This window comes from Amphiura filiformis, chromosome 10 (assembly GCF_039555335.1).
Source record: "Amphiura filiformis chromosome 10, Afil_fr2py, whole genome shotgun sequence".
Classification (NCBI taxonomy): Eukaryota; Metazoa; Echinodermata; class Ophiuroidea; order Amphilepidida; family Amphiuridae; genus Amphiura; species Amphiura filiformis.
Genome location: NC_092637.1, coordinates 34012071 through 34038196, shown reverse-complemented (window position 1 = coordinate 34038196; position 26126 = coordinate 34012071). Strand labels below are relative to the sequence as shown.

The window sequence follows — 26126 nt, the reverse complement described above, 5'->3', positions numbered from 1 at the left end:
AGTTGATCAATTTCACATTTTATGTTATCTACAGAAGGTGTGAATTATCCTTCTTGCATACATCACTTTAGATCTGAAATCGACCAAGTAATAATGACACACGGGCAATTCTAAAACAACATCTTTTGCACAGAGTTCAATGGGATTTGGCAGTTGAAACTCTAGTGATAACACTTTTACAGTGCATGATGGGGCTTCCTTAAATCATCCTCTGCCCACCCCCGGTGCCGACCATAAAAATATTGGAAAGAATAAAACAAAATACTGATACGTTTAATTTGTACATTAAAGACTTTATTCCACATTATTTATACTCGAATTACAACATACATTTTTATACAAATTAAAGCTATAAACATAAAGAAATACGGTATACGTTCATGGAAGGTCATCTGTGTGGATAACTAATGATTGAAGTTTGAAACTTTTGATTCAACATAAAAATGTGTTCCTAATTTCAGCTGGTGCTCGATCTTGCATGCTTGGATCGGGGATTTGGATTAAAAGTTTTTTATACTGCAGCCTCCAACCTGTTGGATAGCATTCACAAATGTTACAAATGGTAAACGGTTGCCAGAAAGGTGAGTCAAATCATCTCTGGTTATAAATATAAATATATTTTTGTTCGCCACAAGCAAGCTGAAATTTTAGGCACAAACTAAATGTGCCTTCTGTAAAAATCCTACCAGCATATAAGGCCACGGGCCCTTAATTCTTGTTCAGATTTTCAGTGCTTGGAGCTCTCTATTTGTACATGAAAGTTTCCGCAAGACAAAGGAGCCCATGCATGTGCGCCATTAGGCGAGTTTTTACGGTATGACGACGCAAGTAATATTTTGTGTTCCATTTCGAAGGATTTTGGGTCACCGATGGTCCAAGTAAATGTTCATCGCTGGCGATAATATCACATTATAAATTGAGTGTTTCTTTATAGCGACATGTTAATCGTATAAGAAACATCACTTCATTAAATATAATTAAGATAAACATAATAAATGAGCATAAATTAAAAAGACAATAACTGATCTTAAATAATGTATTGCATTTTGTACATGAAAGTAAAATAACAACAATGTACACCTCTTACCTTAGTTGGCTATTCCAATTGAAGTCCATACACCCCCTGCGGAAGACTTGACCTTAATCATCCAAACAGGGAGTGTGAATTTCAATTGGGGTTCCCTGAATGGGCGGCTCCATTTGAAATCTACACCCCTGTGTTGACGATTTTACGTTATGTCTTTCATAAGGGGTGTTTGGATTTCATATGGAATTGTCCACTTTACACAAAAATTACATTTTCAGTTGCATATCTATCTTCATAATTTTACACTTTATCAAATTCAAATTCTATAAACACAAATATAAAGTTCTATCGACAATATATTTACACGAAGTAGATTGTTTAGTTCACTGTTAATGACATCGACAAGAAAACATGCACAACACTGTCAACATGCTTAATTCTGGACTGTGCACAAAAAGCTTCCTTATATTTGAAACAGAAGCTATTTCTTAACACTAACACTTTTTTAAAAAGACTTAATTTCCCCAACTTATAGCAATTTGAATGTAAAAAATGAAAACATTTCAAAAATGACAAATTTACAGACTTTTCCTTTGAAACACGTAGATAATGCGCACTACATTGAGTTAAAAATCTACCTGTTTCCTTCGAAACACGTAGAACTCATTGCAGTGAGCATTTTAAAATAAACCCGTGAGTTATAAGGGGCTGGCATTTTCTTCGGAAGGGGGGTCCCAAAAATACAGGGGGGGTCATAGAATTTTCAGACCAAAAATAGGGGGGGTTATAATTTTTTTAACACCCAAAATAGGGGGAGTTTTAGAATTATTAAGGGCTGGTGACTCAAAATTTTCGCGCGCTGCGCACGCATTCTTTAACTTCACAATCGAAATGTGCATACAATCTATGCAAAATGTTTACACGCTCCGCGCGCCTTCTTCACTTTTAAGTTTTGACGTGCTCCACGCCTTAGTTCCGGCAATGAATAATTTATCTTGAGTCTGTGTAGTTGGAAGGGGGGTCATATAATTTTTCAACCCGCGATAGGGGGGTCATAAAAAATTGACTCCGGTCACTGACATATTTGGGACCCCCCCTTCCGAAGAAAATGCCAGCCCCCTAATGTCTTAGTAAAATCGGAACAAAATATACCCGTCTTCCCTCTACTTCTAATGATTCCGCCGCCACTGACTGGGCGTATCCCTATAGCGTCAGTATTCACCGCCGGGAGAACGCTCTATCTAAATTGTGGCAATTCAGTTGATAATGTGCAACACGAAATCGAATACATAGAATAGAATTGCATAAGAATCTTTAAAAGTATTAATGGCGCCAAAAAAAGAAGAAATGTTTTCTAATATTTTTCAGCCGGCAACCGCTTTCCAAATAAATTGTCCGCACAATTCAGGCCTCGTCACAATTACGATTTTGTGCCCCACTGCCTTCTGATCTCGAAAAGCCGATTCTCGATTTTAATGGAAACGGTTTCACCAAAATGTTAACTATAATCCGATCCTGAATCATGATCGAAGTGGAGTGCGTACTTCTGACAAAGACATGTCTGTAGACGAAGCCATATCCAGAGTTGTGTCTTGATCTTTGCTTGTCGGCGACGATGGTGGTACGATACCATTGGAAGACGTCGTTGTCGTTGTCACTTTCCATGGTACAGCCTTCCATTTTGGGATAGACCACTGAGGACATCTGACCCATTTGAAATATGGCATCAATGTCTTCCTGACGTCTTCTTGACGAAGGCAGAACAGCAGGAAGACAACGACTCCTTGGAAGGCGTTGAAGAGGCAGAATAGGAGTTGGAAGGCGAAAGTTGCGTCATCGATGGCGAAGAACCCGAATACCCAGGTCAGACCCAGAAGGACCGAGATGGCTAACGCATTCTGCGAAGAGAAAACAAATAAAACATGTCATACAAAGTCTGGGAGAACGTGAGTGACAGCTGTTATATGTTTAAAGTTTCTTGTGATGTAAACTGATGGAACATTAAGGTTTGCAGTTACAAAAATAGTTTAAGTTTTTTTTATCATCATCATTTCCCGAATAACTTGATACTTGCTTTTATTAGTAATGGGTACATAAGAATAGGGCAAGATTTGTTGCCGGCCGATTAATAAGAGTGGGTCCGGATCGGACGAGAGATTTTTGGCGATCTGTTTAGGGCAGTAATTGATACGCAGTGAAATGTCTTATAAAACAGTTCAAAAACGTTTAAATATTATTAAATTAGAGGCTATATATAGCATATAAAAATAATATAGGGAGCGTGCAAGACCAAGATAATAATGTGCAAGATATCATGTGTGCAAAATGTAGTAGTCAATCGTCAGATATAGATATGACGGCGGCAACGAGGCAAGGCAACATGTCTTGCTGATTTAACCACGATCGATTTAGGTGAGCCTAAAATTTGACCTGTCTTACGGAGGGGATGACGATGTGGATACTTCGGAACATCGAGGGGGTGGGGATTTTCGAACTATGTGAGGAGGAAATGATTTTTGGCAGACGATTATGAATATTTAACGCTGGATACGCCTTATAACATTTCTTTACCTGCAATCGCATAGAGAGATGATGGAACCGATTCTTCTCCTTCAGTGTACCACCGAGGTTAGCTCTCAGAAGGCGACGCATCACGAGGCCAAAGGTCAGGAAATTATGAATGAGAATTAAGACGACTGGCAGAAGGAGACCAAAATACAACGATGGTCCAGGTGATAGGAAACAACTGTAATACAAATGAAATATCAAAATGTATATGGTAAACATGTTGTTCAGTGGCGTAGCGTCATATGGGTAATCAAATAGGAAAATTGCCGAAACGGCTTGTGCCCCTCCCCCCTCAGGTCCAGGGCCGCCCCCCCACCCACCCATAGAATAACTCACGCTACACCACTGACGTTGTTCTTATATTGTAAAACTTTCCTGCACCGGTTGGACACAAGAGTATCAAGTGTACCGTTAGTATCTCCCGGGTATCCGTTTACCCGTCTCAGGTTATACAGGAATTTGACATCATTATTGAATGAGCTTCTATATTATGTGATGTTGTTTTTCTAGACGTGTAAGATTTCAACACATCCCTAATATTTCATAACTTTGATTTCAAACTTACTAGTCTTTGTTCCTGTAGTGATGAAATGCTGCACTGAGCGTAGTAACAGTGACTAGTACCGGCACTCCTGCAATGAAGAAATCGTAAGTAAAACATGTTAATTTTTGTTTTAAACATATTCCTGATTTAGCGGACATATTTTCTTTTAAAGAGGAAGCCCCGCCAGAGCAGTTCTTCTGGGTGAACCAAAACTGCCTGGTTATCATCAAATTAATCAGTGACAAGGTTATCTCTGAATTTGATAGGTGCTAATTGATTATTATTTCATTAATTAGCACCTTCAAATTCAGAGATAACCTTATCACTGATTAATGTGATAACCAGGCAGGTTTGGTTCACCCTTTAGGACTCGGCTGTCGACTGCAGACGACAAGTTCCAAATTTTCGTTAAAAAAATTTAGAATTGTAAATTTTCATGTCCATATGTGGAATCAGCATGAAAAATGCATTAAAATAAGTACAAACAAGCCTAGTATTGGTTCCATCTGAGATACGCACCCCATGCTACTCCGCATGCCCAAGCCATAAAGTTAGGCGTCTCTGCATCAAACACTTTAACCAACGTAAGATACATATTTCTAGCCTCAACTCCCATCCAAGCCACGGTTGTCAGCGTAAAGTAGTGAAGTAATGCTGCCACAATGGTGCAGCCGACGGCCGATTTAGATGCGTCAATTCCCGCCAAAAATATGAAGTAGAGAAAGACGAGAGAAACGCAGAAATGTATTAGGATGTGCCGCGGTCTTGTGTTCCTCAGTCGTCTGCAAAAAAACAAAACAAAAACATCACATGACAACTACCTGCCGATTGGCCAAAAAGAAGTTTTCATTTTCAATTGGACCAATCAGCAACATTGTTAGAATAATATCACCACACAAAAAAATTGGGGTGAATTATTTGCACAGCTCCATTCTGATTGGTGATTAAAGTGAAGATATCATGTAATTGACAAATCAGAGGCAATGTTAGATCGGCAGGTAGTGCTCAGTGGGTTAAAATTGTTTGGTAAAATTGTTTAAAACTGTCATGCAATCATGCTTGTCTTGTAGAGCAATGTTTATATTTGAATTTATTGATTGGAAGTCTATAGAAATCATGATTAATTCATTCAAAAACATTAACAACGATGAAAAAAGAATGCCAAACATTCCTTCCTGAACGATGAGGGTTTTTTTCACTGCTACAAGTCAATTGACGCAGTGCTGATGAGATGCCAAGAAAAAAAATACCAAGGAATGGGGAAATGCATCCAGTTGGGGGGATTCTGGGGCTACCAATTAGACCTACGCCGAGCGAGGTTGAAGCGAGCCGAAACAGTTTGAGCAGTTGGAGGAATCGATACCCGCACCCCACATGCCCCAGTTTAGAAAACCTGCAAATATCACTTATTTAAATTGGTCACTCCGATGAATATATCGCGTACGGTAATTAACCAATTATAAACGCTGTAAGAAAATTTGACCTTTTCGGTAAATTCCATAATTCCTTGCGTTAGACCCCAGATGACGTCATTTGACGTCACGCCGACTTGCAATGCGCGCAGTAGCGAAGTTTCGCTAAACGATATGCGCATCGGCGTGACGTCAAATGACGACATCTGGGGTCTTAACGCAAGGAATTATGGGATATACCGAAAAGGTCAATTGTAAACCAGCGTTGTCCTGTAAGACATACAAAATAAAATCATGGACGTACCTGAACAATAAGAAGATTATTAATGTGATAGCCAGTGCAATAAGGGACAATGCACAGCCAAGTTTACTGATCACATCCAATACAAAGGCATGTTTGGGATTATCAATACCGCCTTGACCTGACCAATCCTGTAAAGAAAAGTCGATGGTTAAATATCAAATATTTAGCAAATCAAAGAATAAAGTAGACTTTCCTGTTTTTGGAATTCCTCGCAAAAATAACTTGTTTCTTAGTAACGTATTTTCATTGAACATCATCTTCATCATCTTCTTCATCATCATCGTCAATAATATTATCATCATCATCATCATCAACATTACCATCATCATCATCATTGTTAATATCATCATCATAATCATGATCATCATCATCATCATGATCTTATCATGTTCATTGTTGTTACCATCATCGTCATCTAAATTATTATTGTATTATCTTCATCATCGTTGTCACTCATCATCATCATCATTATCACCACCACCATCATCATCATCATCTGCCAATAACCGCCATCGTCATAGCGATCATCATTAATCATCACCGTCATCGTCATCATTATCATCATCATCATCATCATCATCATCATCATCATCATCATCATCATCATCATCATCATCATCATCATTTACAACATCATTATCAAAGTCTTCATCATCACATCACAATTTGCCAGCACAACAACTTGCGTTTATCAGTTAAAAGCAGTTAGATTTTCCTGATTTTGGATGCCCATTTAATTAACATTGCAATAATAATTATTTAAACAGCTTACAGCGAATTTACATACCACAATAACAGCAAAATTAGTGAGATGATCACAATGACAGACGATACGCCCATCGGAAGTGACATCATCAGACCATACGGCTTTGCATCCATCACGTGACCAGTCAAGCGATCTTTTGTCGTAGAAGTAACATCCCGTGTTGTTTTTATTAAAGTTAAAATCTGTTCCATGCAACTGCAAAAGATATTAAGCGTCGTTAATTAAGGCTGGCTGGAATGTAACTTTGCTAGTTTTGTGATTTTAAATTTGTCTACAACAGAGTGGTGTGCGCAGCACATTGAAAGTGGGTGGGGGGGGAGGGGGGCAGGTTGTTCCGTTCCCCCAAATGGAGTCTGATTAGGAGTGTAAACGAGCGGAATGACTGATTTCCCCGAATTTGCCCCGATTTCCCCGAATGACCAACAAAATTGGGGGCATGTGCCCCCCCCCCCCCACCTTGTGCACGCCACTGCTACAACAATTATGGAATCTGTCAGTACAATTCAGAAAAACTTCTAAAGAATATGGACGTGATTATTTTCCACGGCGCGATGAAGTGTACTTGACGGCCAATCGATTCACAATCTCTTTCTGTACCCACTGTACAAATATATTCAGACACCTTAAAATAACAATTTCATTTTTTCTTTAAATTACACAAAATTAAGAATTTGTTTTGAGCCACTTGTCAAATATCATCAAATTAGGCGCGTCTTGTGCCTGTCTAGTGTCAATTGACCTCTTTTTTAGGCAAACTTTATGGTTTCTCTGAAAAGAGCTGTTTGTATAATATTGCAGCAGTCTATTTCGCCTAACCACCTGTGCGATATAAAAGGTTATTTAATTTTAAATACTAAACCCACTCTACAATTTTGAGAATGAGATTATGGAAAACGATTGGCCGTATTATAATGTATATACATTTCACTGTGGAAAAATATGATGTCCATAACTGTCTGGGCTGTTGTACATGCGCTAGGTAAGTTGGTCTATTTTAATTTGCTGAAAAGGTATCAATTATTAGTCTGACACAACATACCTTGGTTGGGGTAAACTCGATCACCACTGGATCATTAAGATTAACAACATGGACATCTTCAATGGCCGCTGATATGATGGATCCTGCTAGCTTACTGCTGCCATTCTGGACTCTCTCAGATGGGAACAAAACATCGTCTTGGAATACGATGAAACTGATTTGTAAATCTGTGTTCAAAGAATAATGTACAGTAACATTTCGTATAATTATTATAAGCATAGGTTCGGACAAATATCTGTGTTAACATTTCTTTGTGTTTAAAAGGGGGAAAAAGTTTAACAAACCACCGTAAAATTCATTCTTGTCCGAGCAAGCCGCTTATAGGCACCTGTGCTTATATACGATTTTTACGGTAGGGCCTATTGCAGATGGAATTGAAACCTTAGATGTAAATGATAAAAAGGAATGAAGAATCTATAAGCTCCTACATACAACTGAATTCATTTGCTTCGTGCGTTTGTAGATTTCCAACAACACATTGGGCAATTCCAGATGAAATCTATACACCGACTATGGAAGAAATAACTTTATTCTTCCACACAGGGGGTGTAGATTTCAAATAGAGTCACCCATTCAGGTAACCCCATTTACACTCGCTGTGTGGAAGATTAAAGTCATGTCGTCAATATAATATAGGGGATGTATGGATTTCAAAGCTTTAGCCAATGTATAATGATTACAATCCCGGGGTTAAATTAATGGCCGTTTTGGATTTAGGCGACCTATATGCAATTATTAACTACAACAGACAAAACGATTCTCAGATTTCTTTTGCTGGGTGCCAATTATTGGGCTGTAAATGTGGTCCAGGAAGTTGTTCCATATCAGTGCATTTTGCTGTTGTGTCAGCTGGACAACTGCATTGTTACTGACATGTGTTTAGAGTAGAGTATTGAGGCAATCCTGTGTGTAATTTTGGTTAATTTTAATTTTGATGGACATGATTTTAAGATATGATCTTGTGAAAAATTATACGTTTTTTTTGGCTTAGTGTAGTTTGGCTAACTACATGAACTAGGGAGTTTAATATTTCCTCTTTTAGATAAAACACTTACCTTTCTGATTATCATTGAGCAAACTCTTCGGTAGCTGAATAGATGTTTCAACTTCACTCCGCGGAACGTCATTGGCATTTTTAAATACTTTCACGTTACCATCATCAAGAACCCTTTTACCAGTACTTATTTCGGAATTTGTACCGAGCACAGCGAAACTCAAATCCCCATTTGCAGTCTCCCGTTTCAGCTGCACGCCCTCAACGGCAATGTTTGAACGAACCGCCCTTAATTCTTGGCCAGCATGAAGAGACGCCGAGATCTGATTTTCTAGAGAGTTGAGAATACTGGAGGTAGATTCGTCAGATGAGTGGGATTTGTCTGTTGTATTGGAAGATGAGGCTTCTATAAAGTTGTCTACAACTTGAATAACTGATGATGTAACCTGTAGGATTATAATAAGAAAAGTAAAGCGTCAAGTTTTCGCGGAATGTTATGATCACGGGTTGTAATTCCTGAAAGAACCGTAATGTACGTCAGAAACTTTATTTTCAGGTATTTATGCCCGAATCAAACATAATGCACCGCTTTGTTATAACCATCTCATCGACATTCCTGACAACCAGCTGATACCTTCAAGCACCCGGCGCCACCAGAGGCAACTGTAAGAAGTTCCATGTTACATTCTCCCGCGCGGCTTTACTGCAGGGCTCTTTCTTCTTCGTTGACACTATCCGTCTGTGGAATTCATTGCTCCAGGAAGTTGTTGAGTCACCAACCCTATAGACGTCTTCAAGTTCATAATGTGTGGCGTTCTCCTTCACTTGACCAGTCCACTGATACCTTGCAGTTTTGCCTGCACTAATTACTTGAATGCACCACAAATGTGTGAGTACAATCCAGCGGAAGTCTTTTGCAAAGTATTGGAAGTACGTTTTCAATCGGTTCCAAGACTTCAATTAACATTAATGATCTGTACCTGCAGACTGCAGTACCAATTAGCAGCATTGGGCATCTAATGTCATTAAGTTCATATACGCTTAGTATATGTTTGACTCAGTGGAATGAATATAAAGTAAGGTGCATTTTCAACGACTATATAACTAGGCCTATTCTGTTTGATTCTGAAATTTAAATACCCAAACATGAAAGTTTAGACGGTAGATTTCTTTAAAGGAATCAAGGGATACCCTGTAGCTAATGGCTAATCTACTCTTCTGACGGCGACTCTGTTCAAAACCATAATTTTTTAGTTAAAGATGACCGACCAACCGACCCTACTTGACTAGTACATAGTCCGTCCGCCCAGAAGAGGTTTTTGTTTCTTTACAGACACGTACCTCCGCCGATGGTGACGCTACGTCGACGATATTTTCAAGTGTTTTGGCAACAGCAGTACCATCGCTGCTTACGTTCTTGTAAGCTGTGACTTCCACCAATGCATCTGCTACTTCCTCCACGTTATCTTCTACTACTGGTGTCTGCACAAAATGATAAGTTGGGATTGCACCTAGAATAAACTATGTTCCTAAGGAAGTCTTTATCTAAATATAAAGAACGAAATTCTATTAATACTTTAAGAAAAGAGCGGATCCACAGTGACTTCTACTTGGAAAAAAAGATTATGTTGATGTTTTTTCTGTATTGGGTTTATATTCGCATTCCGGATAGGAGCAAATAATCCCAGCAAATACAAAACGTTTTCGACATCATTCGCAAAATGTTATTATAAAAGGTTGTCAGAAAACGTTTAAATGTCGGGTTATATAAAGGGTACATTAATGGTATAAAACGTTTTCATAACATTAAATAACATTTGTTGGTAATTTACTGCACAGCAAACACAAATGTTTTACAGAAAACATATTTAAATGTCGGGTTATATAAATGGAATAAAAACGTTTTAATAACATTCCAAAAACATTTTTGAAAACTTTGTACAAATCATTCTAAACAGAATGTTATTTCGGGGTTGAAAAAATATTTTGCAAAAAATGTTTGCCCAAAATATTTACAATAAACGTTTTTAAAATGTTTTCACGACCTTTATATAACCCGACATTTAAATGTTATTAAAACGTTTTGCAAAAAACATTTTAAGAACATTTTGTGTTTGCTGGGTGCAAATATTTTAACATAATGTTATTTAAGTGTTGACAAAATATTTGGCCAAAAATGTTTGCAAAAATAGTTTACAATGACATTTCGAAAACATTTAAAAAATATTGTTGTAGTGTGTTTTCATACAAAACGTTTAACGATTGACCTTTATATAACCCGACATTTTAATGTTATTAAAACGGTTTTACCTAAACCAAAACCCAAAATATAACTTATTTGAAACGTTTGAAAACGTTTTTGTGTTTGCTGGGATTATACTATTTAATTGATATTAATTGCCTCTATATTCCACCTGCATGACATACTATAGGAATTCATATCCCAATATTTGTTTATAAACACCTTTGACGACGATATAAGCAGTCTATCCGTTTGGCATTTGACGCAAGTCATCAATATAGCTGAGGTACTGCTCTTGGTATGCGAAGTAAGCAGTATCCACTTTCAACTCTGAGCTGTCATATTGTCCCTTGTTATTACTTGAGAGGTACCCCAAGGTTCTATTCATGGACCACTCCTGCTCATTGAGTTTATCAACATTTCAAACATCGTTCAAGCAAGTTTTCCCCTGTAACTTGGGTCACCCACCTTCTCAAGATCCTGCAGCTGCACGTTCGTCGTTGTCATTCCACAACTTTGTGGCTCCGGATCTTCCCATCTTGCTCCTAGAACGTCATCATGTGAACAGTATCGTATAGACAGCCCGTAACCACCTGAAAACGATTAGTTCCAAAAGTAATTGTGATGATTTAAGAATGTACTTTAAAAAAAATCCCAAATCGAGCCTACTCAAAATTGAATCTGAAAATAAAGGGCTGTCTAATTGAGGAAATTGAAGAAGAAATGATTTTATAAACAATCGATACAATTTGCCGGACGTTCAATTAATTTGGAAAAATAAGTGATAATAATAGATATGCCTTACGTCTTTCCGTGTTAATGTGACATCGCTGGTTCGATTCCGCTGTATCGCCTGCTGTGGTTGCTGGCCACGATAAAACCGGTTCGTCTCCAGTTGTTCCAGCAGTACATTGAGCTAAAGATATCCGAAAGAAAAACATACACATACTTTCATTATGTCAAATAATTTACCAATCAGTATATTTTTAATTTGAAGATCTCCTGAAACCGGTGCCATTAAAATTTCGATCTTATGCCATAAACAAGACAATTATAGCATCTTCCATATAATTCAGGCGTTACCTTAAGTTGCCGGGCATCAAAACAACTTAAAGGAGTATTTCATGATCCTATCATCCTCTTTTTATTACATTTTCAGTAGATATCCACGAAAAAAGCTTATTCCCAAAATTTCAGTTGATTCCGTTTGCGTTTGCGAGTTATGCATGATTAATTACACTGCTCCATAGGCCACTGTTGTAATTTCGTTCTGGTATATACCATAACGAAATTCAAATTTGATATTTTTGATAAATTAATCTGCAAGAAATATTTGGTACATAAACATTATGTAGCCAGAGGTTTCCAGTGGTATAAAAATCTCGAAATCACCCTTTTAATGTAGCCCAATTCAGCGACTTAATTGGAAATTGGCAACACTGGCTTTAATAATATTTAGGCCTAGTTAAAAATTGAAATTGAAACTTTCCACCTTATACCTATATTATACCATGATACCTACCATAGACAGTCACGTAGAACGAACATGTGGCTGTATTACTTTCCTGGTCCCAGACGGTGTACACCACACGGCTTGCTCCAATTGAAAATCGACCTCCGGGCACGTGACTTATATTCATCCCTATCACGTGACCTGAATTATCCGATGCTATTGGTGCATCCCACGTGACGTGTACCTCCATATTCCCGGAAGGTGTGAATATTTCCAGGTTATCCGGACATGATATGATTGGAGGCTCCTTATCTGGGTTGATCAGAAAAGAATAAAAATAATGTAAATTGTTAGCATATTTTTATGTATCTCTGCAGATTAGGCCTACGTGATTCTTTTGAAGTAGACCAAAATATGGGATAAAACCCTTCCCGGTACTCAACGCGATTGCCTCACATGCCACTCATACACAGGTCCCCATTTCATGTCCCCACAATGACGCAGCGCAGCGAGAGGTCTGATTGTCACAATTTTCTCCACAAATCTTGAAAACATTTTCCAGAATTTGGCAAATTTATTGTAATTTTAAGCAGAGATAATCGAAAATTAGTATATTTTTGGGTCTCTTTTTTTGTCAAATTTGGTATTTTGGGGGTATTTTCTCGGAATCTTATGCGAACACGCGCGCTCATCCCTATCCCAATTCTTTGAGAAATGGACATATTTTTCACAATATGGCGCGATGCATTATGGGATATTCTATAGATGTGCTATTGTTTCGCAGGGTTTGATATCTCCTCTGGTTATTTAGACTTCATTTCGATACATGATGAATTACATTCGCGCGTACTCCCACGTAGTCTTTTCAGTAATTGAAATGCGGATTGGTTCATTTGGGCCTCAATTAACCGAATCCATGTCCCAAACCTAATCTCCCTTACTAGGGCAACCCTAAAACGAACGAGAAACAGGTAACATACATTTCAAACAAGGGTGCACACCTGTTAATCTCCTATTTAGAAAAAAAAAAAAAAAAATCGCAGCGTTACGCACATGCACAACGCCGAGACGTTGATCCACAAGCCTCAGCACACTTTACAGGTTGTCGCTGACCACTATAAGGTCCCATAATCATTCCATAACCATTAAACAACTACACAGTCATATACTTGCAGCTGTATGCGCACACAATGGACCTTCGCAGCCAGGATCAGCTCCCCGAGTTTTGTACGGGTTACAACGAGACAATTAGCAGTAAGTTCCTTGTAAAGGGGATTTTTAAGCTAACTCAATAATATTTTCACATGGGATCGTACTAAACCACCGCCGGTGTTCGAACCCGCAACCTCTCACACCATATTCGAACGCCTTATCAATACCAGATAAAATCAGTGCGTATAGAAATCCATTAGAAAGGACACAAACAAGTTGGCCCTGATTCATGTTTTGTTAATCTGGATATTTGATTGTCTATCAAACGTGGTCGGTATCTGATTTTTTTATCAAGATTTGGCTAAGCTTTCAAAATGTGTTCCATTTCGGGAACACCGAGCTAATTTTGTGGTTTGCAGCTGTCGTGAGCTATGTGGCTTACAGGGTGATCTAGTCAGCAGTCTTCCGCGAAATCTCACTGGGCTCCTTGATTTTCTTTACACTATAGCTGTCTTCAACTTCTAGGAAGTTTTTTTTTATTGAGGAGGATCCGGCGAAGGATCATTTTTCTACAATCAGTTAATTTGAGCTATTAATGGGCAAGCATAATGGATGGATTTACAGCCACAACGTTACCGCAACATAAAGGAACAACTGCACCAAATGTTAAAAGAGCATTTCGTGATCCACAGCCTCATCCCCTCACTTTTCTCAAAAAAAGTTGAGATTTTTATACCACTGGAAACCTCTGGCTACATAATGTTTATTTACAAAATATTTCTTGCAGATTAATTCGTTTAGCAAAGATATCGTGAAATTTGAATTTCGTTCTGGTGCACCAGAACGAAATTACAACGCATTGTCTATGGAGCAGTGTAATACACATAATCATGCATAACTCGCAAACGCAAAATCGGAATCAACTGAAATTTTGGGAATAAGCTTTTTTCGTGGATATGTACAGAAAAATGTCATAAAAAGAGGATGCTATAGGATCACGAAATACTCCTTTTTAAAAGCTTCTTAAGGGGTTGTTTGGAATGACAAGTGAGTCAGGAGTCAAAAACAAAATTTTTACCTTTTTGACCTCAGCACATGTGTATGTATGATCTGCCATACAAAAATTAAAAAAACAATACCTCAAAGTATCATTTTTTAATGTTTTTTGTCATAATCACGCTTTTCTACAAATTTCATCTGTTTGTACCGGGGGCGTGTCTGTTGCCAGGTAGGCCTACATGACAGCATAGACATACGTTACAACCTTGAATAATAATACAGAATTCATGTGACGTTATATTCTTCTTAACCTATCTTAGAACTGCCTATTATTTCAATTGTTATACTGTTCTGGTTGGTTTATTGCATATACTGTATAGAAATTATGCAATATGACGTCGAGCATGACAGAGTCATCTTCATTCAAATAAAATTCAGGTACCCGTAAGGTACCACGGAGCAATTCGCATGATAATACAATAAAACAGATGAAAGGTATGAATGGTTGTGGAATCGAATTGCAGACCTGTCCCTCTGTCACCTTAGAACTGCATCTCGTAGGCAATGGTAGGTAATAAACCAACTGGAACGGTATAACAATTGAAATAACAGCATGTCTTGGTCTCAATTCAAGATGTGCAATTTGGACACACCTACTCGTTGGCTGATTTATACTTCAACAGTTCCTCAAAGCGATATCAGAAAAGCCACTATCTCATTGTTCATTGGCCCGCAGTATGCGCTCGCCCTGGGGCACTCAACTTTAGAATTGATGGGTATATGTGCCTACAAGCGTCGCGAAGTAGGCGCATATCAGTACAAAACGTTGGTTTTTTTTTTTTTTTTTAAAAAGGGTCATTATGTACAATCAAAATGAAAAAGGGGTCATTGGGTATAATATTTTGAAAACTGAAGGTGCCTGGTCATCGGGTATAGTCGGCTTCAAAAGAGGGGCATATATTGACATGCACATACCGTCACCTCTAAAGTTGATGCCCCCCCCGGGTGCTCGCATTATATTTTGTTCATGGCTCGGCTTTTAAAACTCCCACACATCACAATAAGGCTATTGAAAAGTGTATAGAATAGCTAATGATAGACCGGTCCCCGAGCGACAATATAGTAAACACATCGAGTTTATAACACAAGTGACAGTAGTCGTGAATTATGGAGGGTTTCATTGAACTTCTACCAGCAAAATATGGAATAATACTAACACAAGACACCAATCGAGATGATGATACCAGCCATAATGGAAGGCTTGTATTTGACCTTCTTATGAATCCAATTTCGTGGCGAGAAGTTAAAAAGGTAATGTATATTTCAAGAAATTTGGGTTCAAAAATTCCGTATCAGCTCGTATCATCAATTCCGTAAATATGGCGTATAGAGGCACAACTTGACAATAAACTGAACTATTTAAACGTAAAGGACGCACTGGATACACATAAATTTTCCAACCATGTAAAACTACACTGGGTTGTTGACATGGTCGACATACATTAAGGCATACGCATGTTCCTAAAGTAGGAGGTAAGTACTATAATTAATTGTTTAAAGTGCTCAACATACCAGCAAAAAGTCATAGGGTCATCAGAGTACAGGGACTTTGTGAAATACTGGGTACAAAAAAAAAGTGCGTGAGCCGATATGCAACATCAAATATAAAAGCCGATTTACATAATTTCCCATGACCTTACAGAAGTGATCGTGCTCAAATATAAAACTATAGAGTTTGGTCCTTGATATGCACCATCAATTGTGTACTTGTGATCGATATTGCTAGGCAAACAATCACAGCAAACATGCCAAAATCCTCCCATTTCTCCTCCATTTACACACATATAAACCCATCCCTTAAAAGCTTCTTAAAAGCTTATACTATATAAAGAAACACTTCAGTTATAGTCATCCTTGTTTTTCAACAACCTGATAATTTTGGATTATTCTGAAATATACATTTTGTTAATTGGACTTTGCTTTCTCATTTGACGCCCTTTTGTTCAAATCGAGCAAGAATTGACGACGATATGCGCCTTCAAAACCTCAAATCCCAAAATCAAAAGTTGCAATTTCCCGTTGAAAATCGTTGAAATTGCAACTTTTGATTTGGGGGTTTGACGGTTTGAAGGCGCATATCTTTATCAATTCTTGTTTGATTTTAACAAATATGGTGTCAAATGAGAAAGCAACGTCCAATTAACAAAATGTATATTTAAAAAAAAATCAGGTTGTTGAACAGCAAGGATGACTAAAACTGACGAGTTTCTTTTTGTGCCTGGTGTATTACAAACGTACATCTTGTGGTATAAATTCTGAAAGGATTATTTCTTGCACCCCTTGTTCAATATTATCTGCATTAGACATCTACACCGTGAGAGACCTTTTTCCCTAAGTCATGGACAACATAACATATGTTCCCTAACAACTGCATTATACTCTCGGCCAAAAAAACAATCCACCTGTCAAATGGTCCTCAGCTAAGCTTTGAGAGAAAATGTCTATATGTTGCATCACGGAAGTAAGAGACAAGGTCACATGCACGTCAAGTCCAATCCTAGAAGATAATGTCCAAATTGGACAAAACAAAACGATCTCTATTCTCCCGTCTAAAGAAATGTTAAAGGCATATGTTCTGGAAGCTCGTGGAAGCAGTGTATGGCCTGGTTTTCAAGACCGGCCAGAGACCACAAATTGCAAATGTACTAAATGCTTCAATGATTCGGACTGCGGAAAAATGGTACTTTCAATCCTAAAGTGAGCAAGATTGACGTAAATATGTAAATTCGGTTTTTAGAATATAGACCATCAATCAGATAATTATTTTACTGGCATATGGCGAAATTCACCGACTGTTCACGATGAACCGACGTGCACAGTCCCTCTTCTAACAAAGTTGCTAACTTCAGTGAAAACTTAAAGCCATATTATAACATTTGCTGAGGAGAACGCCCTCAAAAAAAAATTTAAATTCTGGTTTTTACACGATTGTAATGAACTTTAGTAAAAAAAGATTCTCTGCAAAAATCAAGACTTTAGGTGTTGTAGTTTTGTCAAAATCCGAGATTTTGAATAAAACGATGGAACCGGCGTTTTATTATTACGATGGAAATATTAGTCGAACACGTATGCACAGTACGTACACGGCGTGCGGAATACACATACACACACACTCCGAGGATCGTACCGTATTATAACCGCGGGAGTAACATGCATTGGCGTTAGTAGTAAATTCCAATTCTCTATGCTTTACCTCACTTGTTCGGCTCAAAATTAAAAGGGGACATATCTGACAGTAATAGCTAACATTTTATGGAAAATAAATACTGATCTATTTTTACAGAAATGTTAGCAACGCATACTAATCTATTTTTACAGAAATGTTAGCAACGCATAACTGTCAGCAAAGTGCAAAAAGCAAACTGTTTTACGTTTTGGGGTGAGAATTTTTATTTATTTTCAACTCGAGGTTGCGTGAGATGGTGACACAATTTGTTTCAAATAGTAACAGACACAAGGTGGGAACCAGGGAGCCTTTGAAAGTCTATATTACAGTGCTATTTATGGCATTATTCTGGAGTATGGCCGAGTTCTACAATTGGATTTCCGTCTATCGTGAGCTCTTACAACTACATTTAAAACTATCATAAGATCTCTAAATCAGGCTACTATAAGGACGAATTCCACCGTTCTTTGTAGAACGATAAACAAAAAGTGTTCAACCCAACGGCATGAACGGGCACTAAGTTGGATAATACAACAGCACGAAATTAAGCATATTCAATCAGGGGTAGCGCTAGGTTTTCAAACAAGGGATCAAAAATTTCAAATTTATCAAAATGATGGCTCCAAAACAAAACAATAAAAAATAAAGGGGTTCAAATGACCCTTATACTAGCAACCTTTAATTGGTAAGTTTGTGCGCCAAAAGCTAAGTGAATGCCCTTTCCAGGATGCACCTATGACCAGATAGCGCAAATGTAATATACTAGTATAGAGTTTTCTTATAATAATTTCTTCAAAAATTAAAATGAGATCTTATTATAAATTATGTAGATTGAAGTTATCAAAACACTAAACGTAATTTGTTTCTATTGTACTTGTACTTTTTCTTATAGATATTGTGTTTCAGCCAAAGCTGGACACAACTATTAGCAATATCACTGTTCTGTGCTCGGTCCTCAGCTTTGCATTCTTGGTTTGTGATTCATATATATACTTGGTACTAAATATGTACCAAGTCTGCGTTAGATAAGCCTTACAGTTATCAAGCAAATCAACTTAGAATACTATCAAAATGTAATTAAATATATTGTCTCGCTTTCACTTTTCCAATTCTCTAATTCCGGCTTGATTGGAGTTAGCCGAGCCAAAATGCCATCAACGGTAGGATGGGGCAAATTACCGCATTGTTATATGCGACTTCAACAGCCGTTCACTGACGACTGCTGCTGGTGAACAGTGAACAAACGGACATCGCCTATCTGCTAATGTAAAAGTTTTGGTGGCTTTGAAAAGAGCAATTCACTGAAGACTGTCCCTTGTGAACAGTGAACAAGCAGACCTCGCCAATTTGGTGGCTCTAAAAAGTTACTTTGTTCTCACCGCATTCCTCATCTGGTTGACATTCCGCTAGTGAATGCAGCACCTTTTGGCGACAGAATAAGTTTATGGTACAAATTTTGCTATTTTGAAGCTAAACTGATTAAATATGGTGTAGAATACGCCTATGTAAATGTTGCCAATCAATATCAAAGGAACCCCTTTGTTCGAAACAATTGTACCACCCTGGTGGTACTATTTCTATGAATAGCCTGTCGGCAAATCAAATCGGCATCAAAGGAACGTAATCTATTTCCTCTCCTTATTCTCAAGTGGAGTGCCGAACAAACAGAGAGTGGCGGTCTTACCTATCACATACACACGGAAGCTGCAATCAGTAACTACGGCGTGCATCTGGTCACGTGCTGCATACGTCACTGTGGTATGTCCCACTGGAAATTGGTCTCCTGGTTTATGATTGGATGTAATGGTTACAGTCGTGTCGGCGTCCTTTACCACTGGATCATGCCACGTGACTGGCATGGAGGATTTTCCACGGCCGGCTATAACTTGTACGTTTGGTGGACACATGAGCTTAATAGCTGTTGAATAATTCATGACGATTATTTATTATATGAGATTGTGTTACTAAAAAAGATACAGTTGCCTAATGGCGAATGCGGTTTGTTTTTAAGAAAAGATGAAAACTGATGGCGCTATTTAAATTAAATCGTGTTTTCATCTTTACAGGGGGTATACACTGGTATAATGCTTTTAAAACAGAAAAAGAGTAACAAATAGCAACAAAATTTTCAATAAACTTTTTATCATGAAATGTAAGGAATAACTTATATTATTTTGCTATATATATGTAAATAGCGCCCCCAATATGCACACATATACAGTTTATAGAATAAAAATACCAGAAAAAAGCAGAAAAAAATGAATAAGTTGAAAAAGAAACGAAAATCTGTGTTAAAAAGAGCTGGAAATATGTGTACATGTTAGTGTGCTATTGACCAGGTCTAGAAAATTTAATAAATGATCACATGTGATCGAAAAGTCATGATGTTTCAAAATTCGAGATTATTTCGACACTTACAACGGCTCTCTTCTGAGCCACCAAGCCTAGGTGGTAATAGATGGCGTCTGTTCTCAATACTCAGAAGCATATTCGTTGTAGGAAGTGGACGACGGGCCAGGGCATTGGTCATCCATTTTCCACATATCCTCTCGAGCGCATCTTTACACCCGGAAATATAATCTCATGGCAGTAAATCAATATTTCCTATCTTTAATAAAAATGCGAGATAATTCCCTTTTATGATTATTAGGAATCTGCACTTTTTTCAGATTTTGAAAAACACCCCATCTCTAAATCAATTTTCAGAAAATTACGTGCCAAAGTTATACCAAAATGCCTAAAAAATGCACCCAAAATCTGCCGCACATCCTCGTACACCCAACTTTCCACTAAGAAACCACCCATCCTAGCCACGTGACTAGACACATTTTGCATTACCTTTGACCGTGACATAAAATGAACAGTATCCAATGTTCCCAGACGAGTCTGCTGCTTCATACGTCACACCTGTGACCCCGACTGGAAATTCACTTCCGGATTTGTAGTTTGACCTGATTTCTATGACGTCATCTGAGTTATCCACGGCAATTGGCTCGTCCCAGGATAAGGTGGGTACTCCGCCATTGTATGTGTACAGAGTGGCATTATTAGGACAGGTAAGCACGGGCTTCTCTGTATCTGATGCGAAATGAATAAAACACATTATTGTTATAAACAAATACAGCAGTGAGCAGTTTGGATTGATCTCAGATGGCTCTGAAAAGGGGTGTGCATAATGTACATACAGACGTTAGAGAAATAGGATCAGGGAAATTTAGATGCATAATAAGGGCGAGTGAAGTTACGTAACGTGTCCCAATATGCGACATATTGCAAGAGGGTTATAGTTCATATGCCAAAGGTTAGGTCACTACTGAGAAGCACTGCTGCTAGTGGCGCTGACATTATTGTTTATCCCGTAATTTTGATAGGCAGTTGCAAGGGATCTAATCCCGCTCCCTGTTGAAGCAGTAAGTAATCGTTGTCGTCTGCACACGTACGTAAATTTTAGGCTAAACACCTCCCAAGTACGTATTTGATTATGTTGAAGTATTAATCTATTTACCAAGATGGCGCACAAGAAATGTCACTCATTCCAGGCTAATCCGTACCCTTGCGGGCAAAAATACAGCTTATTTAGCCAATGTGAACATGAGCCCATTTCGAAAACTATTTGCCAAACATAATGAACTAACACCAAAGCTATTTGGTACCTCACAATATGACAGTAATCGAAAGAAAGTTGCAAATGTTCAAAAAAATTTCAGCACAAAATTTTAACAAATCGAAGTAAACATTAGTCTCTTACACGAGATACGAGATATACAGCACGCTTGAATGCGCACTAAGTATGTGTGACAAATGGTCATAATCATATCAATTGGTGACTGACTTCATTTATTTTTCAAGTTTACCTTGTGGTTTGCATTTTGCTCCTTCTCACCTCCACGCTTATCATATCCTTTACACGTTATTTTCTTTAACCCAAACGCTACCGGATGAGCATAGGCAATCCTTATACCGAATCCATACTGGAACGCCGTGAACTTCGTAGCCAGACTGACACTTGTGATCTTATGATACCCTTTGGTCCAAAGTGGTCTCCGCAATACACAATAATCAGTCAAGACGTCTACTCTCATCATTGAGCCATCTGATACTTCCAATGACATTCCATTTAGACGAAGATTGTCCAGATGATCGCATAGGGTGATCACGGTGAGGTATTCGTTTTCTATATCGTGTGCTGAGACATTGAAAGTGCTGAAGGCAACTTGTGAGACATATTGTTCGATGGGTGTCACGATTAACATGGCTGGATCTCCAATGCCATCCGTAAAATTACCTGTATTGAATAATTGGTATTAATAATAATAATACATATCAAATATTTGTTTATTCAAATACAAGTAAATTAAAATATTCTTGTTTTATGATGATTACAAGAAGTACACTTGTCTCGGAAAACTCTGGAACGCCATTACTGATATGAGTCTATTTGCCGTAGAGGTGAGGATGTAACAGGATTAACTACCATAGCAATAGCTTTAAATCATTTTTGAATATATCGCACCGCACTAGTACGTTCACGCGGTACCTCAAACCTGGATCGTAATATTCATATCATGCACGGTTGTTTGATGTGATCATTTATTAATTTTTCTAACAATACATTATAATGTTCAATTCTAGACATGGACAATACTAACAGCTATGACACTAGTATTTATATATTATATTTTTAAGCTATTTTTAACATAGATTTTCATTTCTATATCAAATTATTCATCTTTTTGTGGTATTTTATTCTTTAAACTGTACATTTGTATGTTGTATGAAAATTGAGGGTGCTATTTACACATATGTTAAATTTGAATTAGCCAAATAATTTGAGTTATTCCTTAATTTTTTTTAATAATTTGCTTGTCATTTGTTATTCTTTTTAGGGTGTCCTACCCAGCAAACACAAAACGTTTTCGACATCATTCGCAAAAGGTTATAAAAGGTTGTCAGAAAACGTTTAAATATCGGGTTATATAAAGGGTATAAAAACGTTTTAATAACATTCCAAAAACATTCTTGAAAACTTGATACAAAACATTCTAAACAGAATGTTATTTTGGGGTTGAAAAATATATAGAAAACGTTTTCATAATCTTAAAAAACATTTTTTGATAATCTATACTGCTCAGCAAACAAAATTTTTTACAGAAAACGTTTAAATGTCGGGTTATATAAAGGGTATAAAAACGTTTTAATAACATTCCAAAAACATTCTTGAAAACTTGATACAAAACATTCTAAACAGAATGTTATTTTGGGAGTTGAAAAAATATTTTGCGAAAAATGTTTGCCCAAAATATTTTCAATAACGTTTTAAAAACGTTTTCATGACCTTTATATAACCCAACATATAAATGTTATTAAAAGGTTTTGAAAAAAACATTTTAAAAACATTTCTGTGTTTGCTGGGTTCAAATATTTTAACAAAATATTATTTAAGTATTGACACAATATTTGGCAAATATGTTTGCAAAAATAGTTTACAATAACATTTTTTGAAAACATTTAAAAATATTGTTGTAGTGTGTTTTCATACAAAACGTTTTAAAACGTTATCGTGACCTTTATATAACCCGACATTTTAATGTTATTAAAACGTTTTTACCTAAACCAAAAGCCAAAATATAACTTATTTAAAACGTTTTTAAAACGTTTTTGTGTTTGCTGGGTAATTATATCATTATAGACGTGTCTATCCCTTGTAAAGAGCTCTAAAGATGCAAACACGATCTGTACGATAAATAGCGTCATCATTGTTCATCTTTACTTTAAAATGACTACAGTTTTACATGCTATCAAAAACCGTGCATGCTGATCACTCGCACCTGTAAGATTAGTGTCTTTGAAAAGAGCGATATTGTATTCAATCTATGATTGCAGACATACACAAGTGATGAGTGCAACCTGCTTGTAGTGCGGGGCGATATATACAAAACCTATTGCTATGGTAGTTAATACTGTTACATCATGACTTTTACGGCGTATAGAGCTAAGGGATATCCTGAATCAACAGTCAAACAATTTAGTGGTATCCGCTCCCTATGACCAATATTCTTTATGTCAAAATAAGGTTCGCTATGACGACAATAGAATTAGGTTCACAATGTCAAATATGAGATAAGGTTAGATAGGGTTAGGGCTAGGTTTAAGGCTAGGGTTTGGGCAAGGGTTAGGGCTAGGTTTAAGGCTAGGTTTAGGGCTAGGGATTGGGCAAGGGTTAGATTCGACATAATGAAACCTAATTTTCATTCAACATAGCAAATGAAGACCTGAGCGCAAGAAAACCGTAAGTCCACTTGGCCCCTCAACATGTATACACTAAAGTTGCATATAGTTTCGTATAGCTTGGTAATGTTTTATACATATTCAGGGGCCAAAATAAATCTTTCACAACCTTTCATGATGTTTTTACCCTGGAACATGTATTAAACATTATAAAACCGTAAGAAACTATACGTAACTTTAGTGTATACATGTTGAGGGGCCAAGTGGACTTACGGTCTTCTTGCGCTCAGGTCTTCAAATCGTATTGTCATTTTCGACATAGCTAACCTTCGACATTAGGCTTTTTCATTAAAAATCCACATTTTGGAAATATCTTCCACAGGGGGAGTATGTTTTTCAAATGTAATTAGCCAGAGTTAATCATTTTTAAACCCATACTCCCCCTGTATTATTACCTTTACCTTTATTACTTAACCTTTCTCTTCCACGTACAAATGGAGTGGGTAATAATTCACATGGAAGTTACCTAAATGTCTATTCTATTCGAAACTTATATTCCCTCTGTGGAAGACTTTAGCTAAATTTTCCACAGGGGCATTGGGGATTTTAAATGGAATTGCCCATTGCGAACCTTTGACATAGTGGTTTGTAACATCATACAGGAATTGAAAAAGTGACTTATAATTATTTTACGATAATTTCAAGTTTTATTACCTTTGGCAAATTGAGCCACAAGAATGGGTTTATCCGCCGTAACCAGGCTGGTATAATCTTCCTCAATATTCCTTTCTATGAATTCGCCCTTATCAATCACAATGGTGCGACTTTCTTTATCTTGGTATGTTATCCGCGTTTCATCTCGTGCTGCCACCACGCGGTAGACATACCCAGATTGCCGTCCCATAAAAGGGGGGACGATGTAGCGCGAACCCCAGCGGTTAACTGGAGGAATGTGTTCCACGATATGATCACAAGCGAGAAGATCATTTGGTACAAAAATACAGGCACTACCAGCAACAACTGAGATTGGTTTATCCGACCGGATTTGAGTGCCGGTTAGACCTTCCGCGCTTCGGAACAAAACGGAATCGTAGCTGAATAAATCGAGTTCGACCTGCTCATCGGCAGAATATTGCACACTCCAATCATTGCTTGGTAAGGCATCATTGCTTAACTGTATTGTCACATGGGTATTTTCACTTAGAGATGAAATTGCAAATTCAGCCGGAAGTCCAGTACTTTCCACCTCATTTACATACGTAATCACCACGTACTCCTGACCTAAGGAGGTAGTAGGAATTATGGGAAATGATGCCATAGTTCTTTTTTGTCCTGACACCGCGACTACTGTAATATCATGGTCAGACGATATCAATACTGTCCCATGTATAAAGAATACCTCTCTTTCGTCTGCAATTTCACCTGGTAATGTTACAGTCAAACTTTCCGAATTGGAAATAAATTGAGTACTAAAATATTGGATATCGTGTGATGGGGTGGATATATTCACCGTAGTTCTACTTGCTGAACTGCACGATGTTAGTACTACTTGGAATTCATTGGAAGATGGGTGAAGATTTGGCGGGAAGGCGAATACAAAGTTTTTTCCACAGAGATCTTCCGATCTTTCGGCTATTGCACCTGGAATGAATAACAAGAAATACGAGAAATTACTTTGTGTATAACTAAAACAATGTAAAGACAATAAAATGTAAACAGCATGGGCACTACTACTGGGCATCTTTGAGTTGACAAAAATAATGATTATGAAATTCTCCAGCAAATTCTGAAGTCGCTGCAGATATTCCGTGCTTCGACCGCAGAATTCCAGCAATTTACACGCGTAACATTTTTCATTAAAGAGATATTTCTGTAATGAAACTGCTTATTTTGCGCTTAGCTTTCACATAATGAAATCATATCAAAAATGTGATTGAAATGCAACAATTATTTCCCAAGAACTAACTATAATTCAATAATTGGCTTAAGGGTGTACTACACCCCTGGCCAATTTTGTGCCTATTTTTGCATTTTTCTCAAAAATTATAGCACATTGGTGACAAGTAAGATATGTATATTATAGGGCAAGGACTACAACTACTGTACTGAAAATTCAGCAACTCAAAGCAATTAGTTATTGATTTATTGATCAAATATTGGTTACCCCTCATT

At 37.4% G+C, this 26126-nt stretch overlaps 2 protein-coding genes across 2 annotated transcripts in view; both read right to left on the bottom strand.

Annotated features, from left to right (window-relative positions):
• Positions 1-283: 283 nt before the first annotated feature.
• Positions 284-20689, bottom strand: LOC140162772 (adhesion G-protein coupled receptor G6-like). The gene is made up of 14 exons (XM_072186065.1): positions 20565-20689; positions 19411-19644; positions 12419-12661; positions 11702-11812; positions 11365-11489; positions 9996-10136; positions 8716-9100; positions 7661-7827; positions 6643-6816; positions 5856-5983; positions 4659-4921; positions 4161-4227; positions 3599-3773; positions 284-2925 (listed from the first exon to the last, which is right to left on the bottom strand). The coding sequence occupies exons 2-14, from the start codon at positions 19631-19633 to the stop codon at positions 2548-2550; spliced, it is 2580 nt and encodes an 859-aa protein (XP_072042166.1). The 5' UTR covers positions 19634-19644; positions 20565-20689; the 3' UTR covers positions 284-2547.
• LOC140162776 (IgGFc-binding protein-like) overlaps positions 20685-26126 on the bottom strand; it is a 41419-nt gene continuing 35977 nt past the window's right edge. Inside the window, exons 2-4 of the mRNA XM_072186074.1 lie at positions 24669-25595; positions 21581-22011; positions 20685-20804 (exon numbers count right to left, since the gene is read on the bottom strand). Coding sequence (XP_072042175.1) covers positions 20685-20804; positions 21581-22011; positions 24669-25595 — 1478 coding nt within the window. The remainder of the gene's footprint in view (positions 20805-21580; positions 22012-24668; positions 25596-26126) is intronic.